The sequence below is a fragment of the Panthera tigris genome, chromosome E2 (genome assembly GCF_018350195.1).
Source record: "Panthera tigris isolate Pti1 chromosome E2, P.tigris_Pti1_mat1.1, whole genome shotgun sequence".
NCBI lineage: Eukaryota > Metazoa > Chordata > Mammalia > Carnivora > Felidae > Panthera > Panthera tigris.
In genome coordinates this window covers 32,771,117-32,797,618 of record NC_056674.1, presented here as the reverse complement: position 1 = coordinate 32,797,618, position 26,502 = coordinate 32,771,117, and the positions used below count along the sequence as shown (strand labels likewise).

The following is a 26,502-nucleotide window of genomic DNA, read 5'->3' as shown; positions in this document are numbered from 1 at the left end:
GTGGGTCTGTGGATTTCCTGTGCTGACAGCTCCAAGTCCCATTGCTAGTGTAGACAGAAAATTCTGAAGTCGCTGAATATTTTCTAAAACAACAAGACCCCCAAATAAAGCAGGGCAATGGAACATCACAAGATAAGCCGCAAAATTTTTAGGACGGAGGAGACTCCAGAGTTCATCCAAAGCAGCGTGTCCTCTCCACTGTATCACCCCCTCAGCAGTGGCCATTTAACAGGTGCTTGCATGCCTCCCTTGACGGAGTGCTTACTTCTTGCAAAGGCAAACGACTGCACCTTTAGACTTCACCGACTGGTAGGGAGTCCTGTGGTCAAGCTGCCGGCCCTGGGTTCAGCCCTTAGAGCCACACGGAGGATGGTGACCCCCTCCTTCCGCACAACCACGGCAGATACTGGAGGACAGGGATAGCGAGTCTCCCTCCCCGACCCCAATGCCATTGCCACCCACCTCGGGTTCTCTCTTGTCTAGGCCAAGCACCCAGCCCCAATGCCTTTAAGTCTTACAAGAGACTTGATTCCAAGTCACAACTCCTGGCCTTGCCTTTGGAATTCAGCAGCTGCCAGGGACATCACAGCTAATTGCCTAAGAGGCCACGGGGACACATTTCTTCCCCTCCCCAGTCATTGACTTTCTCGGGTTTCGTTGATCCAGTTTGTATCGATTGCATCCCGGTGAAACGCAGACACTTGCACGGTTTCACCGCCCCCGAGAGACCCGCCTGTCATCTCGAACCGGGGCCAGACCAAAACCATTTGTGATCACTCGGGAAGGTGCCCGAGGGCCACTAAAGCAGCTGTGGCATCAGCCAGCCAGTCCGGGTGAATGGCGGAAGGAGTTACCTGGGACAGGGAGCCACCAGCCAGCACCTTGTGGGCCACCTGGAGGCCGTGGAGTTGTGGTTGATGCACCTGCTACTTCGCAAATCAGGAACTCTCACACGAAACTCAGAGTCTCTGGTTTCTTCTAAAGCATCGGGAGCTCTCTCCGGCCACTCTGAGTTTGGGGGAAGGCACGATCTCTCCAGCTGAACCCAGACTCCTTACTTCTCCTCGGTCCACTCACTCCCCTTTCTGCCCACTTTTGTGCTGTGGAGTGTTTGCAGCCCCTGCCCCGGGGCACTTCTGCCTCTCCTGCCCCAGAATTTCCACCTCTTTGGCACCAGGATGGTGAAAATACAGGACAGATGCCCAGAGAATGGAGTCTTGGTTGGGGACAAAAGGTAAGGCAGAAAAGGGCACCTTGTTCTTCCCGATGGAGACCTTGGCCTGGAGGACAGAGGCCACAGCTGTCGGTCTGACCCTGGAGGACTCATCAGCCAGTCGGCCACTAGGCTCTTTCAGGTCAGGGTCCTGCCAGTCTTTCCAGGCACTGCTCTCCCCTCCTCTCTCCTCACACCCTTCACTCCCCGAAAGCTGGGCCTCCCTGTTCTTCCTCCACGCACAGGTCGGTCCCTCTGTCCGGAAACGCCCTCCTTTCCTCCTCTTTGCTTGGAGAATCCCACTTCCTTGGGACTTCATTCCAACTCCTCAGACCCCACAGCCGGGTCAGACCCCCTTGGTCTGGGTTCCAGCTGTCCCCATACCTCGAGTGACAGGCCTTACCCCACACGCCAGTGATAACACCGGTGCCCCCTGCCAGGGGACGAGCTTGTTGAGGGCTGAGACGGGGTCTCGTTCACCGTATACCCCCTCCACCTCCGGCTGCAGGCAATGCCGTCCCCACCCTGTTTTGTTGACCGTCTGACACGGCTTTTGGGCCTGACCAGATGTTGTGCTGAACAGGAGGGAGCAGGAAGGATCCTGGGGGTGACCAGTCCCATCTGCGTGTTACCTGGTTGCCCTGACAAGGTGTGGTCACCCGCTTCTCCCGCAGAAGACGGAGGGTCTGGAGGGCTGTTGCCAAAGCTTCTTCAGAGCCATCTTTGGAAACCATCGGTTTACAAAAAAGTACCGTATTAGTTTCCTACGGCTGCCGCAGGCAACCACAGACTTTTGTTGTCTCGCTGTTCTGGAGGCTGGATGTCTCAAATTAAGGTGTGGGCAGGCTCTGGCTCCGTCTGAGGGCTCTGGGAGAGAACGCTTCCTTGCCTTTTCCAGCTCCTGGAGTTTGAAGGCAGTCCTTGACATTCCTCTGCTTGGAGCTGCGTGGCTCCAATCTCTGCCACTGTCTTCATGTGGTGTCTTCTTTCCGTGGTTGTCTGCATCCCACTGTTTTCTTTTCTCCTAAGGACACCAGTCAGATTGGATCAGCACCCATCCTCGTATTAACTAACTGCGTGTGTCAAGACCCTATTTCCAAATAAGGTGACATTCTGCGTACCTTCTGACATTCTGAGTTAAGGCTTCAGCATGTATTTTTTGGGGGGGGGGGCGCATTTCAATCCGTAACAAGTACCAGAATCTCCGTCACTCCTAGCCTTTGCCGTCTCCCAGCCGATGGCCGAAGGCTGACCTCAGTGACAAAGTCAATCGAGGTATTGCCACGAATGACCCAAGACTAACAGGGCTCCTCAGCCAACTCTGGTCCTCCCAGAGGTCCACGAAGGGGCAAACCTGGATGCTGTCTAGGTGTTTCCTTATTCCACATAGGCCGTAAGCCACGGCTGTAGCCAGGATGTCTGAGCAAGCCTGGTGCTCGAAACCAGCTGATCTGGGCAGGACGTGGCTGCGTGCCAGCACTGAGGACCCTGAGAGCAGCCATTTACTTTTGGTTCCCTAAAGAAGAGTAAATGTTGTGAGTTGTTCCGGAAGTAGGCTGGAAGCTCTCTGGTGGCCTTTCCTGATCGAGCTCAGATTCAGAACCGCAGATCTCCGGTGGTATCCTAATCGGGAGTATTATTTTTTCCTTGGCAAGACATAACCTCAGCCTCGGACTAAACCCACTCAGTTCAAATGATGTATTGACATTTGGATTCCACCCCCCCCCCCCATATACGAGTTATGAAAAAAAACGAAAACGTTGATTTCTACTGGAATGGATTTATTAGTAGGTGTTGGGGATGAACAAGAAGTCATACGTGAGCTTTCCTTTAGGGGAAAAAAATTACTGGTTTGGCTCAAGCTTTAGAAAATGAGTTTGATGCCCCCCCCCAACCCCCACCCCATAGTTTGGAATTCTGGTGCGTGTCACATACTGTTTGACAAGATTGAAAACATGCTTGTTCTGAGCAAAGCAATCTAGACTCTTTTAAAGTTGTCAGTAGGGCGTTGAGTACCCAGCACCTCGCATGTGGAATACACCCACCCCCCCCCCACCACCCATTCGATGGCACTGAGAGCCATCGCTTGACCAAATCAGGGCTCTGTCAAAGTGCCCCTTCATTCTGTTTCTCCTTGGCTGCCATTTGGAGGTGGTGAGAAGAACGAGCACCTGTCTCTCTAGGTCTCCTTGGTCTTACCTCTGCTTTTCTTGATACATCTGTAAAATGGGCGTCCCAGGGTATCAGAAGGACAGCCCTAGGTGTGAGCTCTGAGATCCTTGGGAGAAAAATATCAGATTATATCCACCTGAGTCTCCTGATTTTCCAAAGCTCAGACAGTAATGCCAGCATTCAAGGTAATACTTTCCATACGATGTTACACTTCGAAAGATTTTCTCTCTCATTCTCTCAGTCCCTGCCTCTGTCTCTCTCTTTCACATGTGTACACACACACACACACACACGCGCGCGCGCACGCATGTTTGGTCTGAACTGACTCCCTAAAGCTCCGTGACGGTATGTAGATGAAGTAATATCCCCATTTTACAGAGGAGGAAACTGAGTCCTAGCAAGCTAAGGGATGTGACAGTAAGTCAGTGAATGAACACAGCAACTGGAACCTAAGTGCCCTGAGCCTGGCATTCTTTTCTCTGCACTACAGGCCCACCCAGAAAATGGTGAGCACAAGCAAACATGCATGGAGGGTGGGATGGGAAAGGCCCGAGCCCCCAGGTGCCTCCCGGATTCCCTCCCATGCCATCACCCTCTGCAGCCTCTTCTGGCAACGAGCAGGTCTCCCCTCCCTCAGACGCGCACGGAAGCCCTGGCCCCAAGCCTGGCCATCAAGCTCTCTGGGAACAAACAAGGCCTTTCCTCCAACCCCAGAACACTCGATCTCTCCTCTTGTGCCGACCCCACCCTGGGGAGCCATGCGTCATTGCTGTCAACACACTGGGGCTGGGTGACCGCCACAGGAATTCATCCATAAACGCAGACAATGGCTGAGGAAGTGCAGGCCTTTCATGTGGCTTGAGGGCCGCATGTGGGGGATCAGAGCCAAGGGGGCCTCCATTCCAGGTCATATTACCACTTTGTACCCCTTATGTGTGGCCTCTCATGAGCCCTCTGGTCTCGTTGGCTCTCTCCAAGGGTCCTATGCGGTAGACAAAGCCACAGTTATGATTTCCTCTTAGAGATGCAGGAACTGAAGTGCAGAGAGATTGCAGTGGCTTAAGGGTGCTGCATGAGACTCAGAGCTGACCGGGGGTTAGGGGACTAGGCCAGCTTTGCCCCCAGAGCACGACCTAGCAGTGACTTCACTTCCCAGGGTCTAGCTTCCTCCTTTGCAAAAAGGGCGCTATTGCTTCGTTTGAGACACTTCTTGGGTCCAAAGAGGTAGCTTCTTTTTGACAACACTTTGAGAATTATTATGTTTTCTTAAATCACACAGGGACGCCTGGGTGGCTCGGTTGGTTAAGGGTCCGACTCTTGATTTTGGCTCAGGCCGTGATCTCACAGTGCATGAGATTGATCTCCACATCAGGCTCTGCATTGGCCTCTCTCCCTCTCTGCTCCTCCCCACCCACCTCCCAAAATAAATAAATAAGCTTAAAAAAATCATACGGGGGCACCCGAGTGGGTGGCTCAGTTGGTTAAGCTCAGGTCACGATCTCACGGTTCGTGGGTTTGAGCCCCGCGTCGGGAACCGTGAGATCGTGACCTGAGCTGAAGTCGGACGCTTAACCAACTGAGCGCTCCGAAATAAGTATTTTTTAAAAACTAAAAAAAATCATACATAACTTTCTGGCCCCAGTATTCAAATGACCTACTGAATCAGTGAATGAATGGAGGCAAAACTAAGGTATATTTGTGGCTGTTCTGAGTGAACGAGCTCCAGCTAACAACAAAATCATTCTCCTAAAATATCCTCTGAGGATCAGAGAGCCATAGAACATTCCACAAGACCAATTATCTGGTTCCTTCTCTTGTGAACCATTTGTGGATTATATTTAAACGTTCCCACAACCCTTCTCCATTTGCCAAAGTTGTTAGTAATGTCCATGACGCAGGCCTTGCAGGGTGATGGTGGGGAAAGAGGCTGTCTGCTCAGGTTTCAAGGCAGGTTGGCTTCCTGTTTACGTACAATTTAAACTAAGAGCCAGGCTGTCGCTGGGGAAGGTGACAGCACTTCTCTCTTGGGATTTCTATGTTTTGGTTTTTCACTACGAAACTCTCGGGTTGAGAGCATTCGGTTACTAATTTGTATCTAATATCATGGCCGAATGGAGGAGGGAGCATTAGGCCTACGTGTGTGGTAATAGCTGGACGAAAAGAAAACGTGGCATGGCGAGACAAGGCCCAGACGGAAGGAGAGGGCTCAGGGTTTAGTGAACAAGGGCTGCATCCTGTTGCAGATCGGCCCGATTTTCTGGGTTCAAATAAATTAGCTGTATCAGAAGGCCCTTTTGGCTTTCCAAACTTTTCCCTGTCCGTTTTATTGGAGCTTCGACAAGTCATGTGTCAGCCTACCTGTCTGAAAGTAACCCTGAAGGGAGTGTAAAAGGACTTCGGCGGCCCCGTCAACGCCCCTCTCGGTCGGGCCTGTGTTTACCATTCAAAGGAAATGGCTTTTTCCTGACGACTGTGTGGAGTACAGAGATGTTGCTTCCATTATTTCAGTTTAATTGGGAGCTCCTTCTAACTTAAAACCCTGACAAGCAGAGGACTGAACCCAAGAAATCTGGGAAACTGTGCAAGTTTATATTGTGAATGTTTGTCGCCGAAGAAAACTCTGTGTGTGTGTGTGTGTGTGTGCGCGTGTGCGTGTGTGTGTAATAAATTTAGGGGAGGGGCTCCTGGCTGGCTCCGTGGGTGCAGTGTGTGACTCTTGATCTCCAGGTCATGAGTTCGAGCACTACATAATCCATCATTAGAAAAGGAAATATTTAAGGGGCACCTATGTGGTTCAGTTGGTTGAGCGTCCGACTCTTGATTGTGGCTCAGATCATGATCCCGGGGTCGTGGGATCAAGCCCTTGCGTCGGGCTCCATGCTCAGCGTGGAGGTGGGTGTGGTGCCTACTTAAAAAAATTAATAAAAATAAATTAAAAAATAAATGTAGGGGAAACTTCAGGCCACTCAAGTGTCTGTCAGCAGAAGCATGGGTAAGACAATTGAGGCAAGCCTTACACTAGGACCCTACTGTGTTATAGTGTTCACCAATATAGATGAATCACAGTTACTATCTGCAAAAGAAATGGGACACCTGGAAGGCTTCATGTACTTAAAGCATGTACCTTACAATTTCATTTATATGGATTTTTAGGACGGACAGGCTAATCGGTAGTGATAGAAATCAAACTAGTAAGTCATCTCTGTGGTGATGGCGATTATTGAATGTCAAGAGATTCATAGGAATTTTTTGAGACAAGGGTATGGTTTATATGAGTGTATCCAGTTAATCTGTGCATTGCATCGTGTCTGTATTTTATTTAAAATAACTATAAAATAATAATAAAATACATGAACAAGATCCCTTAAAGATTCAGATATCATATAATATACTTTTTTCTCTTTGCATTTCTAGGTTACGTGATAATGAATGCTCAAAAGCCTATTATTAATCATTTACCACAATTCTTTTAATCTTTATGTGTGTTTTAGATCTTCTACTTTGAATGTAGTGAATTGAATGTATTATAAATTCTTACTACTATCGAATACAAAGGAAATTAACATCGAACTCATCGGAAATGGATGTTAATAAGATGGGTAGGTTTTCTTTCTACCTCATGGTTCCTCATCAGTATTATTCCCATTTTTATTTTTATGGATGTAAGCCCTGAAGAGTTTATTTACCTGTGTAAAAGGTAGTAATGGAAGAATTTGTTATAGAAAATTATTTAGGGGCGCCTTGGTGGCTCAGTCAGTTAAGTGTCCGATTTTGGCTCAGGTCATGATCTTGTCGTCTGTGCATTCGAGCCCCACATCAGGTTCTGTGCTAACAGCTCGGAGCCTGGAGCCTGCTTCGGATTCTGTGTCTCCTTCTCTCTCTGCCCCTCTGCCACTCATGTTCTGTCTCTCTCTGTCTCTCAAAAATGAATACATGTTAAAAAAACATTCTTTAAAGAAAATTATTTCGATTATTTTCAAGTCATTTGCCAAAAATCACATAGTATCTACTATTAAAGATTATTTGTAATGATCCACCAGCTAACAAACCGGTTGGTCCTCCTTCAATTTTATTGCAAGCAATTAATTAAAACCATTACCATTAAATACATACGTAAATTAGTCAAATAACATGGCTAAGTATTTCTTATCCAATTATTTCCCCACTCTCCTTCTTAATACTCTGTCAGTATTTGAAATCGTTCCTTTGTCCCATGCCCAGAGTATTCTTATACCCCCAGAGTAAGGTGTGATTTTAAGACTTAGAATAGGTGCAAGGCACACATTTTTTTCCTGTAAAGTGTAGGAAATGTAAATGTGGAAGACGTCTCTTTGAAAGACTTGCAATGAATTTTAAAGAGGCCAGTCACCCTGGTATCTTTTTACCGCAACCAGACTAGATTTCTGCTAATTCCGTGAATAAGCCTTCCTTTCTCCTGCACGTTTTGTTGTTTCCGGAAGAAACACTCCCTCCTTCACTCTTTAGCTTCTAGTCCTCTTTTCTGGCACGGAGGGCTTCCTCCATCAATGTTAGTTATCGCTGCCCTTTGTCACTTTCCCAAAGTACCTGTTTTCCTCTGTTTTGTAACTTCATCACGTGTAGCGTTACTACCGTTTTAGTGATTTGTCTTCACAAGGCTGTGCATCCCATGAGGATGAGAACTGTTTGTTTTGTTCACCATTGTATCCTGGGATCTATACCAGGACCTGGCACTAGTTATGTGCTTAATACGTATTTATGAAATGAATCTAAATGAATGAAGAAGGTAAGGAAAGTACGGTGGAGATCTTTCACCCGTGGTCCACCTTATACTCGGATAATCTCTCTGGGTATCACTACGGCTTTACAATACGGTTTTATACCTGAGGTGGCAATTCTTCCGTCTCAAACACATGCAATTTGGGGGTTTTTATCTTCAGAACTTCTTGCTATGTGTAACTCTTTGTACTTCTAAATACATTTTACAATAAGCTTTTTAGAATCAGCTTGTCTGGTATACACACACACACCCCATGTCACGGAGGGATCTTGACGGCAATTGCTCAAATTTATAGAACTATTGGTGGAAATTTTACATGTTTATCATATCAAGTCAGCCTATAAATGTAATTATTCTTTCCACTTAGCCCTTATTTAACAGAGTTTTAATCAAATTTCATCATTTTGTCCAAGTTCTTGCAAATGTATTTTAGATTTGTTTTCAGATATCTATTATTTCCTTTTATTTTTAAATTTATATATATATATATATATATATATATATGTATATTTTTTTTTTTTGAGAGAATTGTGTGATGTGAGAACAGCTCTGTCTTTGGTAGCTTTGAAGATGGAGATGGGCCACAAGCCAAAGAATGTCAGTGGCCTCAGATGGAAAAAAAAAAAAAAATTTCTCTCCTCACGTCTCCAGAAGGAAGGAATACAGCCTTACTGACACCTGGCTTTTAGCCCAATGAGACCTGGTGACCTCCAGAATAAGATAAAAAATTTATATCAGTTATGCCACTGAACTTGTGGTAATTTTATAGATGCAATAAGAAACTGATATAGTATGAATGCAATTTACTTAAAAATATTTTCTAATATTAAACCATCCTTGCATTCCTAGAATAAATCCAACTCGATCATGAATTATTTGATACATTGTTGGATTGGACTTAATAAGAGAATCTATATTCATACATAAAGCAGAAAAGTTACTGATTGTTCCCTTATTGCCCTCATATCAATGTTATTTTTCCTCTGTTAAAGGATGTATAATATTGGGATTATCTGTTTCTTAAAGATTTAAAACTTGTCTGGAGCACCATCTAAGGGTTCCTTGGGCGGGGTTGATTTTAAGCTACTTATTAAATTTCTATAACGATTATAGAGCTAGTCAGGATTTCTCTTTAGTCAATGTCTTGACTTGGCTTTCATCCTTAATGGAATGAAATTTTGTAAAGCAAAGACTGATCAGCTGGATATGATCAAAGTCAAACTCTTTTCTCTGTGAAAGACCCTGGTAAGAAGATCAAAAGACAAGCTACACATTGGGGAAGAAATATTTGCATATCACATATCTAACAAAGAAGTATCTAGAATATATAAAGACCTCCCCAAATCCAAGAGTAAAAACAAAATAAAATAATCCAATTAAAATATGGGCACAAGAGGGGCACCTGGGTGGCTCAGTTGGTTAAGCGTCCGACTTTGGCTCAGGTCATGATCTCACGGTCTGTGAGTTCGAGCCCCGCGTCGGGCTCTGTGCTGACAGCTCAGAGCCTGGAGCCTGCTTCGGATTCTGTGTCTCCCTCTCTCTCTGCCCCTCCCCCGTTCACGCTCTGTCTCTCTCTGTCTCAAAAATAAATAAACGTTAAAAAAAATCATAATAAAAATTTAAAAAATAAAATAAAATAAAATATGGGCACAAGAGGGGCACCTGGGTGGCTCAGTCGGTTAAGCATCTAACTTCGGCTCAGGTCATGATCTTGCAGTTCGTGGGTTCTAGTCCCTCTGGGCTGAAGGCTCAGAGCCTGGGGCTTGCTTCAGACTCTGTGTCTCCCTCTCTCTCTGCCCCTCCCCCACTTGTGTTCTGTCTCTCTCTGTCTCTCAAAAATGAATAAATGTAAAAAAAAAAAATTAAAAAAAAAAAAAGAAAAAGAAGAGTGACCACACCAAATATTACAAGGATGTGGAGAAACTAGACCACTCATCGCTGGTGTGCATGTAAAATGGTACAGCTATGGTAAATAGTTTGGCAGTTTCCAAAAAAAAAAAAAAAAAACAAAAAAAAAAAACCACAAAAAAAACCAAAAACAAAAAAACCCAAAAAACTAAAAACAACAACAACAAGAAAACAACACTCTGTGCAACACTCTGTTCCTCAGCAATTGCACCTTCAGGCATTTATCCCAGAGAAATGAAAGCTTATGTTCACACAACGCCTGCCCATAAAAGTTTATAGCCGTTTTACTCGGAAAATGATAATAAACAGGAAACTACCCAGATGTCCACCAGTGGGTGAAAGGTGAGATAAACTGTGGTACATCCATGTCACGGAATAGAAAGGAACACGTTCCTGATAGAATCAGCAGCCCAAAGTTACATACTGTGCGATTCCATTGATGTAACATTCTTGAAACCACAAAGATACAGACATGGAGAAAATATGCGTGGTTGTCCGAGGCTAAGGGGAGATGGGAATGGGGGGTGGGGGCAAAGGGCCAGGTGGCTGTAAAGGGCCAAATGAGGAATTCTTACAGTGGGTGGAATATTCTGTGTCTTGACTGTATTAATGTCATTACCCTGGCTGTGATATTCTACAGTAGTTTTACAAGATGTTACCGTTGAGCGAAATCATACTAAAGTTTCTCAACACTAGTAATAAAGAAAAAATGTAAAAAAAAAAAAAAGTAGCCCAGTGATAAAAATACATTATACACAAGAGAACCACGAAAAGAATTCCTTTTGACTTCTCATCAGACACAATGAAAGGAAGAGGTCAATGGAATCTTTACAGAACTGAAAGGAAAAAGGAAGTCAACACAGAATTCCGTATCTGGCAAAAATGAGTCTTTAATGAAGGCAAAATCAAGACATATTTAGACAAAAGAAAGCAGAGAGAATTTATTGTCAGGCATCTTGCCCTCTAAGAATTGCTCAAGGACATTCTTCAGGCTGGGGAAAAACGATGGAAAGGTAGAATCATACCAAGAAATTGAAATAGAGAGTGCCGGAAATAGTAAATATGTAGACAGACCTTTTTTCCTCAAGTTTTTACTTGACCGTTTTGAACAGAAATGATAAATGTGTCTTGTGGTGTTGAAAACACATAGAAGATACATGACAAAGGTCCAAATGGCAGGACAGAATGAAATGAAAGCACACCGAGCTTCCTACATGATAAGGGAAATAATGTACTTGTATTTGAAAGTAGACAATATTAAGGGAAAAGTATATATTATAAGCTCTGGAACAACCACTATTTACTTACTAAAAGTAAGTAAGTATAGCTAATGAGCCAAAAGAAAATATAAAATGACAAGATACTAAAAAAAAAAAAAAAAAAAAAAATTAGTCCAAAATAAGTCAGAAAGAAAACGATCAAAGAAAAAATGGAATAGAAAACAAAAAGCCAGATGATATAGAACTCAAATCCAATCACATCAATAATTCTATTAAATGGAAGGAGACTAAATGTTCCAATGAAAGGACAGAAATTGCCAGACAAGATAAATAAAAAGTAAGATCCAAATGGACCACAAAATACTCATTTTTTTAAAGCTTATTTAGTTTGAGAGAAAGAGAGTGAGCGAGTGGGGGAGGGGCAGAGAGCAAGGGAGAGAGAGCGACCTCAGCCAGCTCCTGACTGTTCAGTGCAGAGCCTGTAATGCGGGGCTCAAACTCACGAACCTTGAGATCATGACCTGAGCTGAAGTCGGACACTTAATTGACTGAGCCACCCAGGCACCCACACAAACTATTTATTTAAGAGATGCATATTCAGTATAAAGACACAGATGGGTTAAAAGGAAAAGGAAGGAAAAAGATAAACCAGGCAAACACTAGTCCTAAGAAAGCTGGCATGGTTAAGCAGTTACTTACTGACAGAATAGGTAGTATTATTGGAATTACAGAGAAATATTCATAACGATAAAAGGGTCAGTTCATCAAGATGATGTAACAATCAAAAATGGTCATGAACTTAATGGCAAAGCTTCAGACAAACTGACAGTTGATAACAGTCAGAGTTTTCAACATCCTTCTTTCAGTAACTACTGGAATCGACAAACAATCAGCAAGGTGGAGAGGACATCTCGAGTTGTCAAGTCACTGGACCTAACTTACATTTAGAGAACATTACCCCCAACACTTGTCGAATCCTCATTCTTTACAGGTACACATGGGACAGTCACCAAGATGGACCGTAGGCTGAACCATAAAATGAGTCTTAAAACATTGAAAGGGACAGACATGAAAAAAATAAGAAGAAGAAAGACCAGAGGAAAGTTTTCACCCCTAGCCTAGAACCCAGGCCAAGACAGAAAAACTCCCTCATTAGTCTTCCTTTGCCAGAAGTTGCATTTTTCTGGTTTATTCTTCTCCTGAGAGTATAGCCCTTCAGGCATCTGTGTGTCTCCCCTGAGACCTTGGTCCCAGATCCTCACCTCATTTAAAAACCTTGTCTTTTGCCTCGTAAGGCAGCAAAATACTAAGCCCCTTGTTACTGAGACTGACAAATGTCCGCCTGTGACCTGGAACTTTTATGCCTTCACATAGTTCTGGTTTCCAACTCTCTTCCCATTCTTGGCCGGCAAGGGTTTCCCTTCCTATTCTGCATGCTCAGCTAGCATTTTGAACATGTTTGTGACATTTTGCTCAGCATTCTATGGGTTTTGTGGCCAGAGGGTTCTCAGATTATCTAGTTTCCATGTTTCTGGAAACTGAAACCGGCCACATAATTCTCTAGTTATTTTATGCACTCAAGTTACCTTGGCCCAATCAAAAGTCCCCTCTTTTAAAGCCAGACAGGCTTGGGTTTGAATTCCAGCCCGGGTACTCGCCAGTTATGTAACTCTTGACCAAGTGATAGAACCTCTCTGCGTGCGTCTAGGGATCTCATAACGCCAGGTTTTCAGGTTTATTGTGAAGATGATCTCGGTTCTCATACAATGCGAGGCGCATGAAATGAAACCTAATGTTATTGTTGTTCATTCACAAAATAGTGTTTGCTCTGTGTAAGGCACACCTGTTAAGTGGTAGGAATAAGAGACAGTAAATATGCAAACAAATAATGTCACAGAAGTTTAAATTCAAGGGCAGCAGGATTCAGAATGCCTGTAGAGGTGGAGTGGGCTATTTTGATGGGCAGTGGGGGATTCCTATTTGATGACCTGATGTTCGATTTACAATCTAAATAAACTCAGGGTGCCTGGATGGCTCAGTCGGTTAAGCATCTGACTTTGGCTCAGGTCATGATCTCACTGTTCTTGAGCTCGAGCCCCGCGTCAGGCTTTGTGCAATAGCTCTGAGCCCGGAGCCTGCTTCCGATTCTGTGTCTCCCTCTCTCTCTGCCCCTCCCCCACTCATGCTCTGTCTCTCTTTCTCTCTCTCTCAAAAATAAACATTAAAAAAATAAATAAAATGTAAATAAACTCAAACATTCTAAAAATTAGATGTGATAGTTGCACAACTCTGAACATTCTAAAAAAAGCACTGAGTTGTACACTTTAAATGGGTAAATTGTATGATGTATGTAAATCATGATCTCAACGAAGCCTTTGTTTCTTTTTTAATCTGAATGAAGAAAAGCGAACCAGGTGAAGAGACAGAAGACAGTTAACGGTTGACGTCTACATCTCCAGGGGGGGCCAGACCACGTGGGGCCTTGTGGGCCATGTGGAATAATTGGGATTGTATCCAAACTGCAATGGGGAGCATTAGAAAGAATTTAACTGGAGAAGTGATAACTGGTTTGTGCTTTGTAACAGTCGCTGTTCTCTCTGCCCGGCAAGGGAATTTATAGGAGGCCGAAGGTGTAGGCGAGAACAGCAAAGGGGGTGCTCCACAACAGTGCGGGTGAAGGTCCTAGATACTACAGTTGTGAGTTAGTGCTCAGTTCCCTACACTCGACCTTGATGATCATATGACATTATTCTGCGAGCAGAGACGTACTGTGTCCCACAGCAGAGGGACCCAGAAGAAGCAGGGGATTTATGCTCCTTCACTACCCACAAAGGAAAAAGATTACTGTAGCGTCCTGAAGTTGGCCCTGCCATTGATTGACAGTCCCTTCGATTATTCATATGGGAAGGTTTCTGGATTTTCAGCCCGACTATCCTGGGCCTCAGTTCACCCATCTTTTCCCATCCCAACCACCTCTGTCTTTCTTCCATTTATGAACTCAGTCAAAATTTGATATCTAGACCCCACAAGTAGGAACACATACGGCAGACATTACTCTATCAATTCTGTAAACCAGGCAATGGTGATGCTATATGTAAAAAATTAAGAAGCCTGGCCTTTGGAGTCAGACAGAACCCAAAGCGAAAACCCAACTCACATGTTCAGTATGGAAGAACGATCACACGTGTCATCTTAGTGCTATCTGAAGAGACATTAGGTACACCGAAAAATTCACATTTGCAGGAAAATCGAATGACCTTGGAAAATGTCATGTTCCAAGTGAAACAGTAGAGTGTAGAATACCATGCACGCTCTTATCTTGAGAATGTAAGAATATTTGGAAAAAAAAAGTGAAATAAAACATGTCAAAACATGCGTAATTGCAGATTTGGGGTGGTGGAAGCAACCGTGATTTTTCTGTTTATTCTCTTCTCTCTCTTTTTTTGTTTTTATGTTTTCTAATGTACAGAGACTCTTTCAGAGGAATGATAAGAAAACGATAAGGTCCACGTTAGAAAAACTAGCGAGCTGGTATCCCAGTGTCGGGGAGACAGCTGGTTAGAGCCTCTTACACACACACTCGACAAGGTGACGGGTGACCTAGACACAAGTACTACGTTGAAAGGGCTAAAAGGGACATGAGCTCTTCAGGCCATTACCCTGTTTGCTCAGGTTTGTGACGTGTGTATTGGCAACATAGCAAGAACTTCGCGAGGGCCTTCACCTCTGTCAAACCACAAGGAGTGCTGATTTAATACTCTGGTATAACAACAACCACAAAAATTGAAGTCTCTTCAGGAGAACAGGAAGAAGAGGGGAAAGATGGTAAGTAGGTCTGCTTCCCTGCGGAGTGGTTTCTCACTGGTGGCTTCTTACCCACTTTGGTGATTGGTATATACAAACAAACACACAAAGGGTTTTGGGGTAGGGAGCCCACCTGTCCACCTCGCCCGGTGGGCCGATTCCCCATCTTGCATTTGCGGTAGCGTGAAGGGGAGGGTCCCCGAGTCTGGGAATCAGATTTCTGTACTGTTTGTGCCTCACGCGGACCGCAGACCGTACGTCTTCTAAAAGGGAGGCGGTCTCTTTGAAATATCCGTGATGGGTACCCCTACTAGCAGGCACGGCCAGCCCTCCGAAACTCGAGAAGCAGCGGCAGACGGGTATGAAATACGCATAATGCCAGCAATTTGGTCTACAAGCATTCAGCACATCATTGTTCTTCAACAGAACTGTTCTGATCGAAAACTTTCGAGTTTTTTGGATTTATAATTTTTTTTCAGTTGCATTTGTTTATTTATTTTTGGGAGAGGGAGAGAGAGAGTGAGCTGGAGGGCAGAGAGAAAAGGAGAGAGAGAGAGAGAGAGAGAGAGAGAGAATCTCAAGCAGGCTCCACCCTGCCAGTGAGGAACCCAATGTGCGACTCAAACTCATGAAACCACGAGACCGTGACCTGAGCTGAAATCAAGAGTTGGATGCTTAACCAACCGACCGAGCCACCCAGGCGCCCCTGTAGTTTTTAGGTCTTAGGATCTAGTATTTCTCCTTTCAAAAAATAACTTTTTTTTTTCAAGCTATTATAGGAAACCACAGTGCATTTAACTGATTTAATGAAATTTAATTCCTTACTTCAAGTTCTAAGAGGAGAAAAGTCTCTTTGAAGGCAATCTTTGCTATGATGGCTTCAAGAAGAACCTAGACTGTAGGGATACTGATGATCGTGACTGTGGTTATACACACCCCACTGGCCAAAGTCAACTTCTTTAAGAATAGGAACTATGGCACCTTTAGCTAAAATTTCAGTTTTTCATTAGAGTAAGATCATGCCTGACATTTCATAAAGCTTAAAGGCAAACAAGAATGATTAATCACGTTCATAAATATGCAAACACATTCAAACCATGATATTAAAAAGGTGTATTACCTTTGAGACAAAATGGCAAAACCAGAACTTTTTAATTGCCAAGAATTTACGTAGCAAGTTTATTTATTCAGTAACATAATAAAATAGGGATATTACATTGGCAGAAGTGGACTTAAGGAGCACAAAATATTAGCTTAAAATGGGAAAACAGTGGGATCGTTTTCAGGAGGTTCATAGGAAACTTTCCATTTTTAATGTTACTTTTTCGTAACTAATAGGAGTAATATGCAGCCTTTCTATGATAAACAGCGATCGTGGTACCTGAGTAGTACATGCATTCTATCGCACACTCAGACACTATTCGGGACAGATACTTTTCTAATTACTTAAGCAATGCTTTCCAGCTCATTCAATACTTTGTCTAAGCAGCTTTAAGGCATATGAAAAAGCAAACGATCATACGTGCTTAAGTATAAAACATTTCGGGAAGCGATGCTCCGAATGTACTCATTCACTTAGAGCACCAACTGCTTCATGTGTAAAACCGGCTTGAAATGATCACCCACCTCTCGTGAGGCTTTCCAACTTCAATAATGGCATTAAAAAATGAGTTCGGGGGTAAATCGCCAATATATTCGGAAACACAGCCCAAACAAAGAGACTGGATTCAAAGACAGAATTCAGAAGTGAGCCAACTATTTTTGTACATTATAGTAACTGGGTCTTCGTTCAAAATTTCAAACACAGGCGATATTAACCATATGTAGGATGCATGACATCCAATCAAAATGGCACTTGAAGGAAGTTGCTGCCTAACCTAAAGGAAAGATGTCACTGCCAGATTCCCGCATGGGGGTTAAATTCTTTACACTAATAAAGTAGGTTTTCAGATTCCCTAACTTTCGATATTTTGGAACCCTTTGTGTTTTCCCTGTAGACATCTCAGACAAGCTGTAAAATTTGTGAGGACACTTACCATCCCACTTGGATTGTAAAATATGTCAATTCTAATACTATATAAGGAAGGCAGATCTGACTCATTTAGTGGGCAAGCCCTACATTCTGAACTATGCAACTCAAACTAGACCCTGTGGCAAATGATTCATTTTCTCAGCAGGTAATTAAGGTTACCTGCAATAAGGCAATTCCCACTTGGCCTTTGGCCGTAGCCTGGGTCTTTAAAACAAGGTTCTAAACTGTAGGTCATGCAAAATGGTATAATTTCCTTAGCAGGCGGTTAAGGAAATCTTCCATAAAGGTGCAAGAGAGAGAATATGAGTTTTAAGAAGGCTCACTGAATTAACGAAGCTCTCCCTCCCTTCCAATCCAGCAAATTCAGTGATCCAAGAAACTGAATTGGAAATAGAAATAATGCATCTGTGAAGTTAAAGGCATGAAATTCCACAATGTTCCTTAGACTTCTCACTCATTTCCAGAACGGGAAGGGATTCGAGATTACAATATTACCTCATTTCTTTAGAGGGAAGTAGGTTTAAAAAGTGTTTACCCTCTTTAAGACTTTTTACAGTGTTGATTAGCACTCATCAGTAAATAAGTGAGACCATTGCATTCATTTGCATATGCAAATTAAGCTGGGAAATCCATAAAAACGTATTTATCACCAGTAAACCAACCAGCACAGCACAACATAAAAGAAAGGGAATATACGTATTCCCTTCATACGTATATTACTTCATATACGTATAAGAATAAAAGCCTTTTAATAAAAAAATCTATCATTTTTATTTCAAAAAAGCTTTCCATTTTAAACATCATCATTACTCAAAAATCACACTGAAAACGCTATCAATAAATGCCTTTACAACTTCAAGTAAATGACTTTCCTTGTGAATATTTGCTTTTAATCATCCTTTTTGTCTGAGGTGCTCTCGTCGTGATTTTCGGGACTGACTTTATTGCTGGCGATCAAGGGAGCTGCCTGGGCTTCTTTTGGTAATGAAAACACATGGCACGTCTGGAGGTCTAAGTAGGTTGTAAATATCTTCGCATATTGTGGATGCTTTAGGGCAAAACTTTTAAATTCCTCTAGAAGAGAGAAAAAAAAAAAGCCCCGTAAATAGAGACGCATCTTCTTTTGGCACGATGCCGATTAATATAGGACCTTAATGATAGGATCATTGCAAACTCCCGTTACTCGACTCTTAGGAATCATACAGCCACTTTGGAAGACAGTTTTTCCATCATTTAGTAGAGTCGAGGATGTACATAGGCCGTGACCTGTCGATTCTCTTCCGAAGTCTATAACCTAGAGAAATTTGTGCATGGTGTGTTCTGGGAGACATGAATAAGACTGTTCACAGCGACCTTAGTTATGACGGGTGACAGTGCCAACGACCCGAGTCTGTCGGCAGCAGACATGGGGATGCGTAGCATTTTCATGGAACAGAGCAGCTCTACGGCAGAGAAGATAAACAAACAGCTGTGTTGTAGCCATGTGGTCGGATCTTAAAGCCATAACGTTGAATGAAAACAGCCAGATACACAAGAATGCATATTCGTATGAGTCCGTTAGATGAAGTTCAAAAGCTCGGCCAAAGCTAACACATGATATTTAACGATGGTACTTTGTGGTGAGATGCTAACAAGTAAAGCGAGGTAGAGAGTCCTTTGAACGTCAGGTTAGCTAGGCACACGTGGGTGGCTCAGTCCGTTGAGCGTCTCACTCGTGATTTTGGCTCAGGTCATGATCTCATGGTTCGTGAGAACAAACCCCATGTTGGACTTTTAAAGTCAGGTCCGTCATGCCCGCTTTAGGAGAGAGAAAGGGGTTGTCCCTGGGAAGGGGTGCACAAGGGTTTCCTGAAAAGCTCTATTTCTTTTTTTTTTTTTTTTAAGTTTATTTATTTTGAGAGAGAGAGAGAGAGAGAGAAGGGAGGAGAGACAGGGAGAGAGAGATTCCCCAGCTGACAGCGCAGAGCCCCATGTGGTGCTTGAGCACCTGAACTGTGTGAGATCGTCACCCGAGCCAAAAATAAGAGTCAGACTCTCAGCTGACTGAGTCACCCAGGCTCCCCGAAAAGCTCTATTTCTTGACCTGAACATTGGTAACATAAGTGTTCACTTTACAAAAGCTTGTGATGCTCTATGTTTATGTTTCATTCAATTTTCTCTATTGCTGTTATTTTTTATAATAAAAAAATGCTTAAAAAGGCTATTGCTCATGACTTTTTCTTACTGGCTTTTCAAACGATTTTAACCTTTAATTCTGGTATACAAATTCACAGTCTTGAGAAGCTGAGCCCCGACTTATGATCAATAAAGACAAGTAGAAGGTACAATATATAATCATCCTATCATGAGATCCCTGAGTCGTGGGCCTCTTTCTATCTTTGGGGTCTTGGATTTACGAACTGAGGTAGAGGTTTAGAAGGCTAACTAAGTTAACCATCAGAGTTTGCATGTCAAGCCTCCGATAACCTGATGTTTCTGAAGTATAATGCCACCGTCAATTCTGAAGCCCCTCTATCCTCTTCTGTTTGGATGGAGAGAACTTTATTGAGTTTACACAGCAAAAGGAGCCTAGACTTTGAATCAGCTAGCTCTCCAAATAAAAGGATTTTTAACCCCATGTTCTAGTTCTATTTCTTTTTTAAAAATCCTCTGATAACCCAGAGTCTATTTCACAGCACGTTAGACTAACAAACAACTCCTGGAGAAAGAAATAGGTCTCAGTGATGAGAAAGCTACCAGACTGAGCCCAAATCATGCTTTGCAACAGCAACATTATTTTGCATTAATAGACCACTTCATGTTTCTGAATCAGGCAAGCTATTAACATGTTCTTTGAATGTTCTTTTTTAACATCCAAAATAAAGGTTCATCTGCAGGAGTCTGTCTCAGTGATGAAGGCACAGGGGACTTAAGTAACTTTTACGGAAAGTAAACAGGAGAGTTGATCTACTGAAACCAAGATCTTTCAAGACTTGTGCTCTATTCAAAAAGTCAAGGTCTCTGTCCTCTTTGGGGATGTCAGTGGCATTAAAAAGTAACTCGTTTCTAGAAGAAGTGCTGTGACCTGGCTAATCCGTGGAATTTGGGCATTAATTTGGCTAATGGAAAACCGAGAAGGAAAATAATTTAAATGGTCACATTCTGATACATTTCAATAGCTATTCTTTTATAAAATCATACTTAAATGCTTCCAAACATTTTTGCAAAAAAAAGGAAACTGGTATAATATCGGGGAAAGGGAGATACGGTGTGTATTCTAAAAAAGAAAAAGATTAAACACCGAAAAACAAAGCAGATAAAATTATTAAAATTGTCAGGTAAAGTTATGACTACCTAACAAATCATTTTTGGTATAACTGCCACTGAAATAGTTACTCCAAATAGTTGTTCTGAATTTGGCAGCTCAGTAAGCAGTCTTACTTGTGAAAGGAAAATGGTCAGAGAATGAGTACCCAGGGGGTTTATGACTCATACATTTTATCGCCGTATGTACTTCCCATTTTTCCTCCTTCCCTCCCTCCCTCCCTTCCTTCTTTTCTTCCTTCCTTCCTTCCTTCCTTCCTTCCTTCCTTCCTTCCTTGAACTCAATAGAGTAAGTGCCCTAGGCATTTAATTACCTAACCTAGAATGAAGGGCAGGCAGAATGATAGTAATTAAAAACAGAGAGTAAAAGAAGTTTGCGATCTAATTCCCCCATCCCATGAAAGTTAACAAGCTGAAACTCTCTGCACCATAAGGAAAGAGGCCCTCAAGAGGAATCCCCCTGCAGCCTGCAGGAGAGGCTGGGGGAGGTACGCCAGCCTGACGTGAATGGCACAGCTGAGCCAAGCCAGGGAAGGAGTCACCCGGGCCTCTCCACTCAGCTGTTTCTCAACAACTGTACCGGGAAATAACGCGGAAACCGAGGGACCATCCTTCAGCCCTAGGGGACTTGTTTTGATGTGTGGACTCAAGCCATCTGGAGAAAGCTTGGTCACTGATGGATGGACCTGCCGTGTGGCCACAGGGTCTTCTTCTGCCGTGCAAGTCCCAGCTTCACAGCGGTGCCATCAACATGATGGGAGAAAACAAGCCTGCGTGAAAGCTTAGCTAAGCTGCTGACGGTGAGCATCAATAGATGGTTTAGCTGCTATTATCCTTGTTGGCACCTCAGTCCCCACCGCTCTACTGTGGTTACACCCACTTCAGTTGACTTGCTCAGTTTTGCTCAGCCACGGAGACGGTGGAAGGGAAAAGACCCTTCCGGGAGGGGCAGCGGATGACAGGTAAGGTGGGGAGGGCAGAGGGCAGGCTCTAAAACCAGACTGTCGTGGCTTTTGAATCCTGGCTCTGACATTCTCTAGCTGATGCCCTTAGGTAACTTAGCTAAATGTTATGCATCTCAATCAAATAATAATTAAGAGTACTGATTAGGGGTGCCTGGGTGGCTCAGTGGGTTGAACGTCTGACTTCGGCTCGGGTCATGATCTCGCGGTCTGTGAGTTCGAGCCCCGCGTCGGGCTCCATGCTGATGGCTCACAGCCTGGAGCCTGCTTCGGATTCTGTGTCTCCCTCTCTCTCTGCCCCTCCCCTGCTCATGCTCTGTCTCTCTCAATAATAAACATTAAAAAAAATAAAAAAGTAAAAAATAAGAGTACTGATTAAATAGGCCTGCTAATAAATAAAGATTTATTAAAAAATGTTTAGAAGATGTTTAGAAGATGCTTTAGCATCTAAGCCCTCAGTAATTAGCTACTCTTACACCACTACCCCTGTTATTATTACTGTCAACATCATTATTACCGTTATTTCTGTTGTTGATAGAATTAGTGGAGGGACCTCCCGCCCGAGGGTCCATCTGTAGTCAGGGATGGCTCCTGGTAAACTAAAGCAGAAACCAAGCTGCCCACTCACCATACGAAACAGAATCCCCCTGGGCTATTTCCTTGAAGAGACCGGAAACATCCAGGTCGGGCACTCCAAGGGAGGCCTGCAAAATGGTGGAAAACTCTTCCTCTGTGATGAAGCCGTCCTCATCAACATCAAAGAGCTGAAGGAAGAGGAAAATAAAATATAGGAATGAGTGCCGGCAGAACAGAAATGCGATGGAGTAATCCCAGAAAATCTTTAATAATTCAAACCGTTATTGTGCCAGGGGCAAGGGAGATGTACGTGAAGTTAGAATGGTCTCTGCTGCCCATGTAGCTTGGGCATGGAAAGAGACAGAATTAAAACAGGGGTGACAACAACAGTAAGTAGAGAGGACGTGGGAGGCCTGTGGAGAACAAGATGAATCCTACGGGAGAGGTCGGGGGAAGCTTGACCCAGCTGACACGTGAGGTGGGTCTCAGAGCACAAAGGGATATTCCTGGAACATACAAGGACTGGCAGGTGAGTGTCGGGGGCTGGAACCAGGAGACTGACGGACAAGCAGGACTCACGCCATGATGGGTGTGTGACACCTCACCTAACCCTGTGGGATTATGACAGTGGGGGACGCGCTGTGATCATATGTGAATTCAGAACAAGGAGGATGGATTGGGGTCAGAAGGTTGGAAAGACTAGAGGTGGGAGAGCCAATTAAGTGTGGCGTGGAGGGGGGCCTGGGCGGCTCGGTCGGTCAGTTAAGCCTCGGACCCTCGATTTCGGCTCGGGTCGTGATCTCCCAGTTCGTGAGATGGAGCCTTGCCTCAGGCTCTGCACGGACAGCACAGAGCCTGCTTGGGATTCTCTTTCTCTCCCTCTTTCTCTGCCCCTCCCCTACTTATGCTCGCATGCTCTCTCTCTCAAAATAAATAAATAAACTTAAAAAAAAAGAGTGTGAGGGGGAGGAGTGGGAAGGACAGGAAGGGGCAGGATTTATAAGAAAGCAGGGGCAGGACTGGCATGGCAATTGGGCCGTCGGGGATGGATGGGAAGGAGTGTGAGTGGGCGGGGGTGTTGTAGCCTGGGCACCTGGGATGAAGTGGGTGCCCTACCAAGAACGGGAGAACAGGGGTCCCCCGAGACCTAGGAGCTGGACCTGGGGGCGTAAAACCTGAGTGGGAGGAGATGAAGCGCCTCAGCTCAGGACCGTGGCGAGGCCTGAGCCGGGAATTCAGCAAAGAGCTGAGACGAGGGGTGTGTCGGAGCTTATCTGCAGGGAACGGCACACAGTAAGGCAAAGCCCTGGGACAGCACGAGGGGAAGTACTTTGGAAGAAGCTGCCAGAGAGCTGGACAACCGGAAATGAAGAGCATGCGACTCAGCCCCAATAGGAGGGAGAACAGCACCAAAGTGAAAAGCGAATGAGCATTTGTTTTTGCAAAGGGTGGCCCGGGGCTCAGCGGTAACTACCAAGGATCTCGTCACACCCAGCTCCTCACAAGTGCGAGCGCGGCTTCCTTCCCGGGCCTTCCATCCCTAAACAATCCTCGGCGATTCATCTGTCACATTTGGTGCTTTGGTGGCTCTCACTTCTGTGACAGTTCCCTTCACGTGTCCATACTGGGGGCCTTTACTTCTTCTCCATCTGGCCTCTGTCATCACTACTCCAGATTGCGCCCCTCACTGAAATGTTCAATTTCCCTCAACTACTCATCGCTCCCAGTAGTCTCCCTGCTGCAGAGTAAATCCCACACTCTGGACTCCAGTAGAGAGCTCAGCACCCCGATTTCCTTAGGGGGAGTGGTATCTCCCCACTGCATGGACTACGGTGGGACTCTGAGCCAAAACACCCCGTCTTTCCAGCAAGCACACGCTCTTTACAGCAGGACCAGTTGGACCCTCCCTGGAACGCGACTGAGGACAGAGGACAGAATCGGAGGTGCTCATTCTAACTGGCCTCTGGGGTCGCTGCCTCTGAGTCTACCCTTGAGCCCCCTCCCCGGCCATATGGTGATTTTTGCAGCCACCGTCCACGCCTGTTTGCTCAGGGCTAGAGAACGCTAGCTAACACTCTACCCCTGAAGGTCACTGTGATCACGGAATGGGATCAAGGACGGGGAGTTACCTGGGAAGTGCTTCCCAAGTAAAGGATTGGATCCCGTACGTATAAACGGATAGTTCTAAATGAAACATAAAAGTGTGCCAAAATATTTCTTTAAACACCAAACACACCTGGAAAAGGAGGTTGAAAAATAACCACAGGAAAGCATGACCCTTGTCTTACTGGAAAAAGAGTTAATTATAGTTTCAGGTCCTCCTTGCCTGCCTCTGCACCAAACCGAGGTCTAGTCCAGAGAAAAATCTCTCGGCGTCTTTAAAAACAATAATTACTGTGATTGAGGGCCAAATTTTCTACCGGTCTTTCATCGGTGAACCAAAAGTGACCATTTACTCAGCTAAACTTACAATTATGTATGCAGTCCCGAAACAGAAACAGAAATATCTGAATTGGAATCAGTTAGCTATGTGTATAATTTTAGGTTTTATGATGAATAAGTCTGTAAAAGCCAAACGTTTTAAACTTGGAAAAAGTTCTGGCCCTTGCCTTCTGACCATCTGCTAAGCATCAACCACTTGGGTTCTTTATAGGCCTAACAGTTAACTCAGTTTTAACCAATCTGAGATAAAAAGCCGGCTTGGGGACTTCGCCGTCGATGACAGAGCACGTGAACATTCCTGAGGCTTGCCCTGGTGGCCCCTAAAACGTGAGAAAGGACTCTCAGAGGAAGAGAGTCTTTTCTAGACAATAGAGGGGAAAGAAAACCTTGTGGGATGCTCTTCTGAGAAAATCCGGAAGAGAGGGAAGTAGGAGCAGGAACAGGGAAGGTCCTCGGTGGTCATGGTGGGTGGAAACAGGGAGACCTCCACGAAGCTGAAGGATGAGTCAATACCCACAGCTAGGTACCAAGACAAGCAGGGAGATCAAGTTTTTGTTTTACTTGAGAGCAGACGACACAGCCTTAGAACGGGAAGGGAACATCCTGCATAAATACTCAGTAGATGCAGCACCTTTTATCTCAGAAAAACGAAAAACACTTTGGGAACGTCTTCTTCCAGCTCCTCTTGGGGGCACGCAGGGTCCTTGGGGCAGGCATGGAAGTCGGGGTCGTCACAGCTCAAACCTCCACCAGGTTCTGCTGAGCACGGGACCATGTGTGCTATTTCTCTGCCCCGCCCCCCTTCCCTGATATTGCTGTGAAAGTACACGTGATACCCCAGGAAAACACACAGGGTGGGAACTTGGGACATTTAGCATGACGCTCACCTGACATCCCACAATAAAATAAATTCCATCAGGAAAAGAGCACTTAAAATAGCTCTGACACACAGAAGGAGAAAATGTGAAGATAGAGGAGAACTTTCCGGATGGTGAATTAGGATGACTAGTGGCAGGTGGTGTTTATTTATACACCGCACTTCGGGGCTCCAAAACAGACAGGCTGGAAAGAAAGAATTTTTAAAGCGAATTTGTTAAATTCACCGGCTCTTCAATTTCGATGCTATTAGTTAAGCTTCTCCCAAAGACTTCCTTTTTGCTTAACCGGATGCTTGTGGTTTCTTTAGTCTCAGTGGCAATTGTCTTAATCACATTACCCCTGTGTACACGTCCCAGCAGATCTATAAACTCAGGTAATGGATTCACTGGTTTTCACATAATGCACTTAGAGTCAACACTTGTTCACGAGGCAGACGAAGATGTTTTCAGCGGGGCTGACAGTACCTTAAATGCCATTTGGATGATGTCCTCCGTGTTGGCAGGGTTACACAGGACAGCCAGGCCAATCACATACTCTCGGAAGTCAATGCTGCCATCATGGTTCTGTGAAAGGAGGGGAGAAATCAATTAGGAGAGCCACCAGTTGAATGACCATTAATCACAGGGCAAAGGTGGACTCCAGGTATGTCACACAGCTTGGCATCATCACGTGCTGAGCTTACTTGGAAAAAAAGTTCCTACTGAGAGGGAACAGCAGGCCAGTGGCCTGCCCGTTCCCAGTTCAGAAGGAAGGAAAATCTATTTCTGCTTAGTAAGAAATAGAAACATTTAATCACTGAGGCCATGTAGAGCGGCTCTGGGGCACCTGGCGTGGGTTCTTGAGCGAAGGCCTGATGGAAGCCCCTCTTCGAGGCAGGATCTAGAATCTTGGTGGTGGCCCCGCCATGATGGCCAACACCAACAGGTCACTAGAGAGTGACCAAGGTCACTAAGCAACTCTCTATGTGTAGACAATGGAAAGGAAGGGAAAGGAAATGAAGGGAAGGGAAGGGAAGGGAAGGGAAGGGAAGGGAAAGGGAAGGGAAGGGAAAGGGAAGGGAAGGGAAGGGAAGGGAAGGGAAGGGAAGGGAAGGGAAGGGAAGGGAAGGGAAGGGAAGGAAAGGGCAGACTCAGGCAACAATTGCAGACAGATTCTTTCTTCCTTGCAGGCTTTGTCTGCAATAAGCCAGAAGCAAGTGTGCAAATCTGAGCCACTTCAATGGCCCCATGATG

General features: G+C 44.6%; 1 protein-coding gene across 2 annotated transcripts in view; it reads right to left on the bottom strand.

Annotated features, from left to right (window-relative positions):
• Positions 1–16,212: 16,212 nt before the first annotated feature.
• The window catches only part of LPCAT2 (lysophosphatidylcholine acyltransferase 2), a 69,035-nt gene continuing 58,745 nt past the window's right edge, over positions 16,213–26,502 (bottom strand). For both annotated transcript variants that reach the window (XM_042970598.1, XM_042970599.1), the window contains 3 exons: positions 25,735–25,833; positions 22,002–22,137; positions 16,213–18,182 (listed from right to left, as the gene is read on the bottom strand). In XM_042970598.1, the coding sequence (XP_042826532.1) occupies positions 17,998–18,182; positions 22,002–22,137; positions 25,735–25,833 (420 nt within the window). In that variant the 3' untranslated portion in view covers positions 16,213–17,997. The remainder of the gene's footprint in view (positions 18,183–22,001; positions 22,138–25,734; positions 25,834–26,502) is intronic.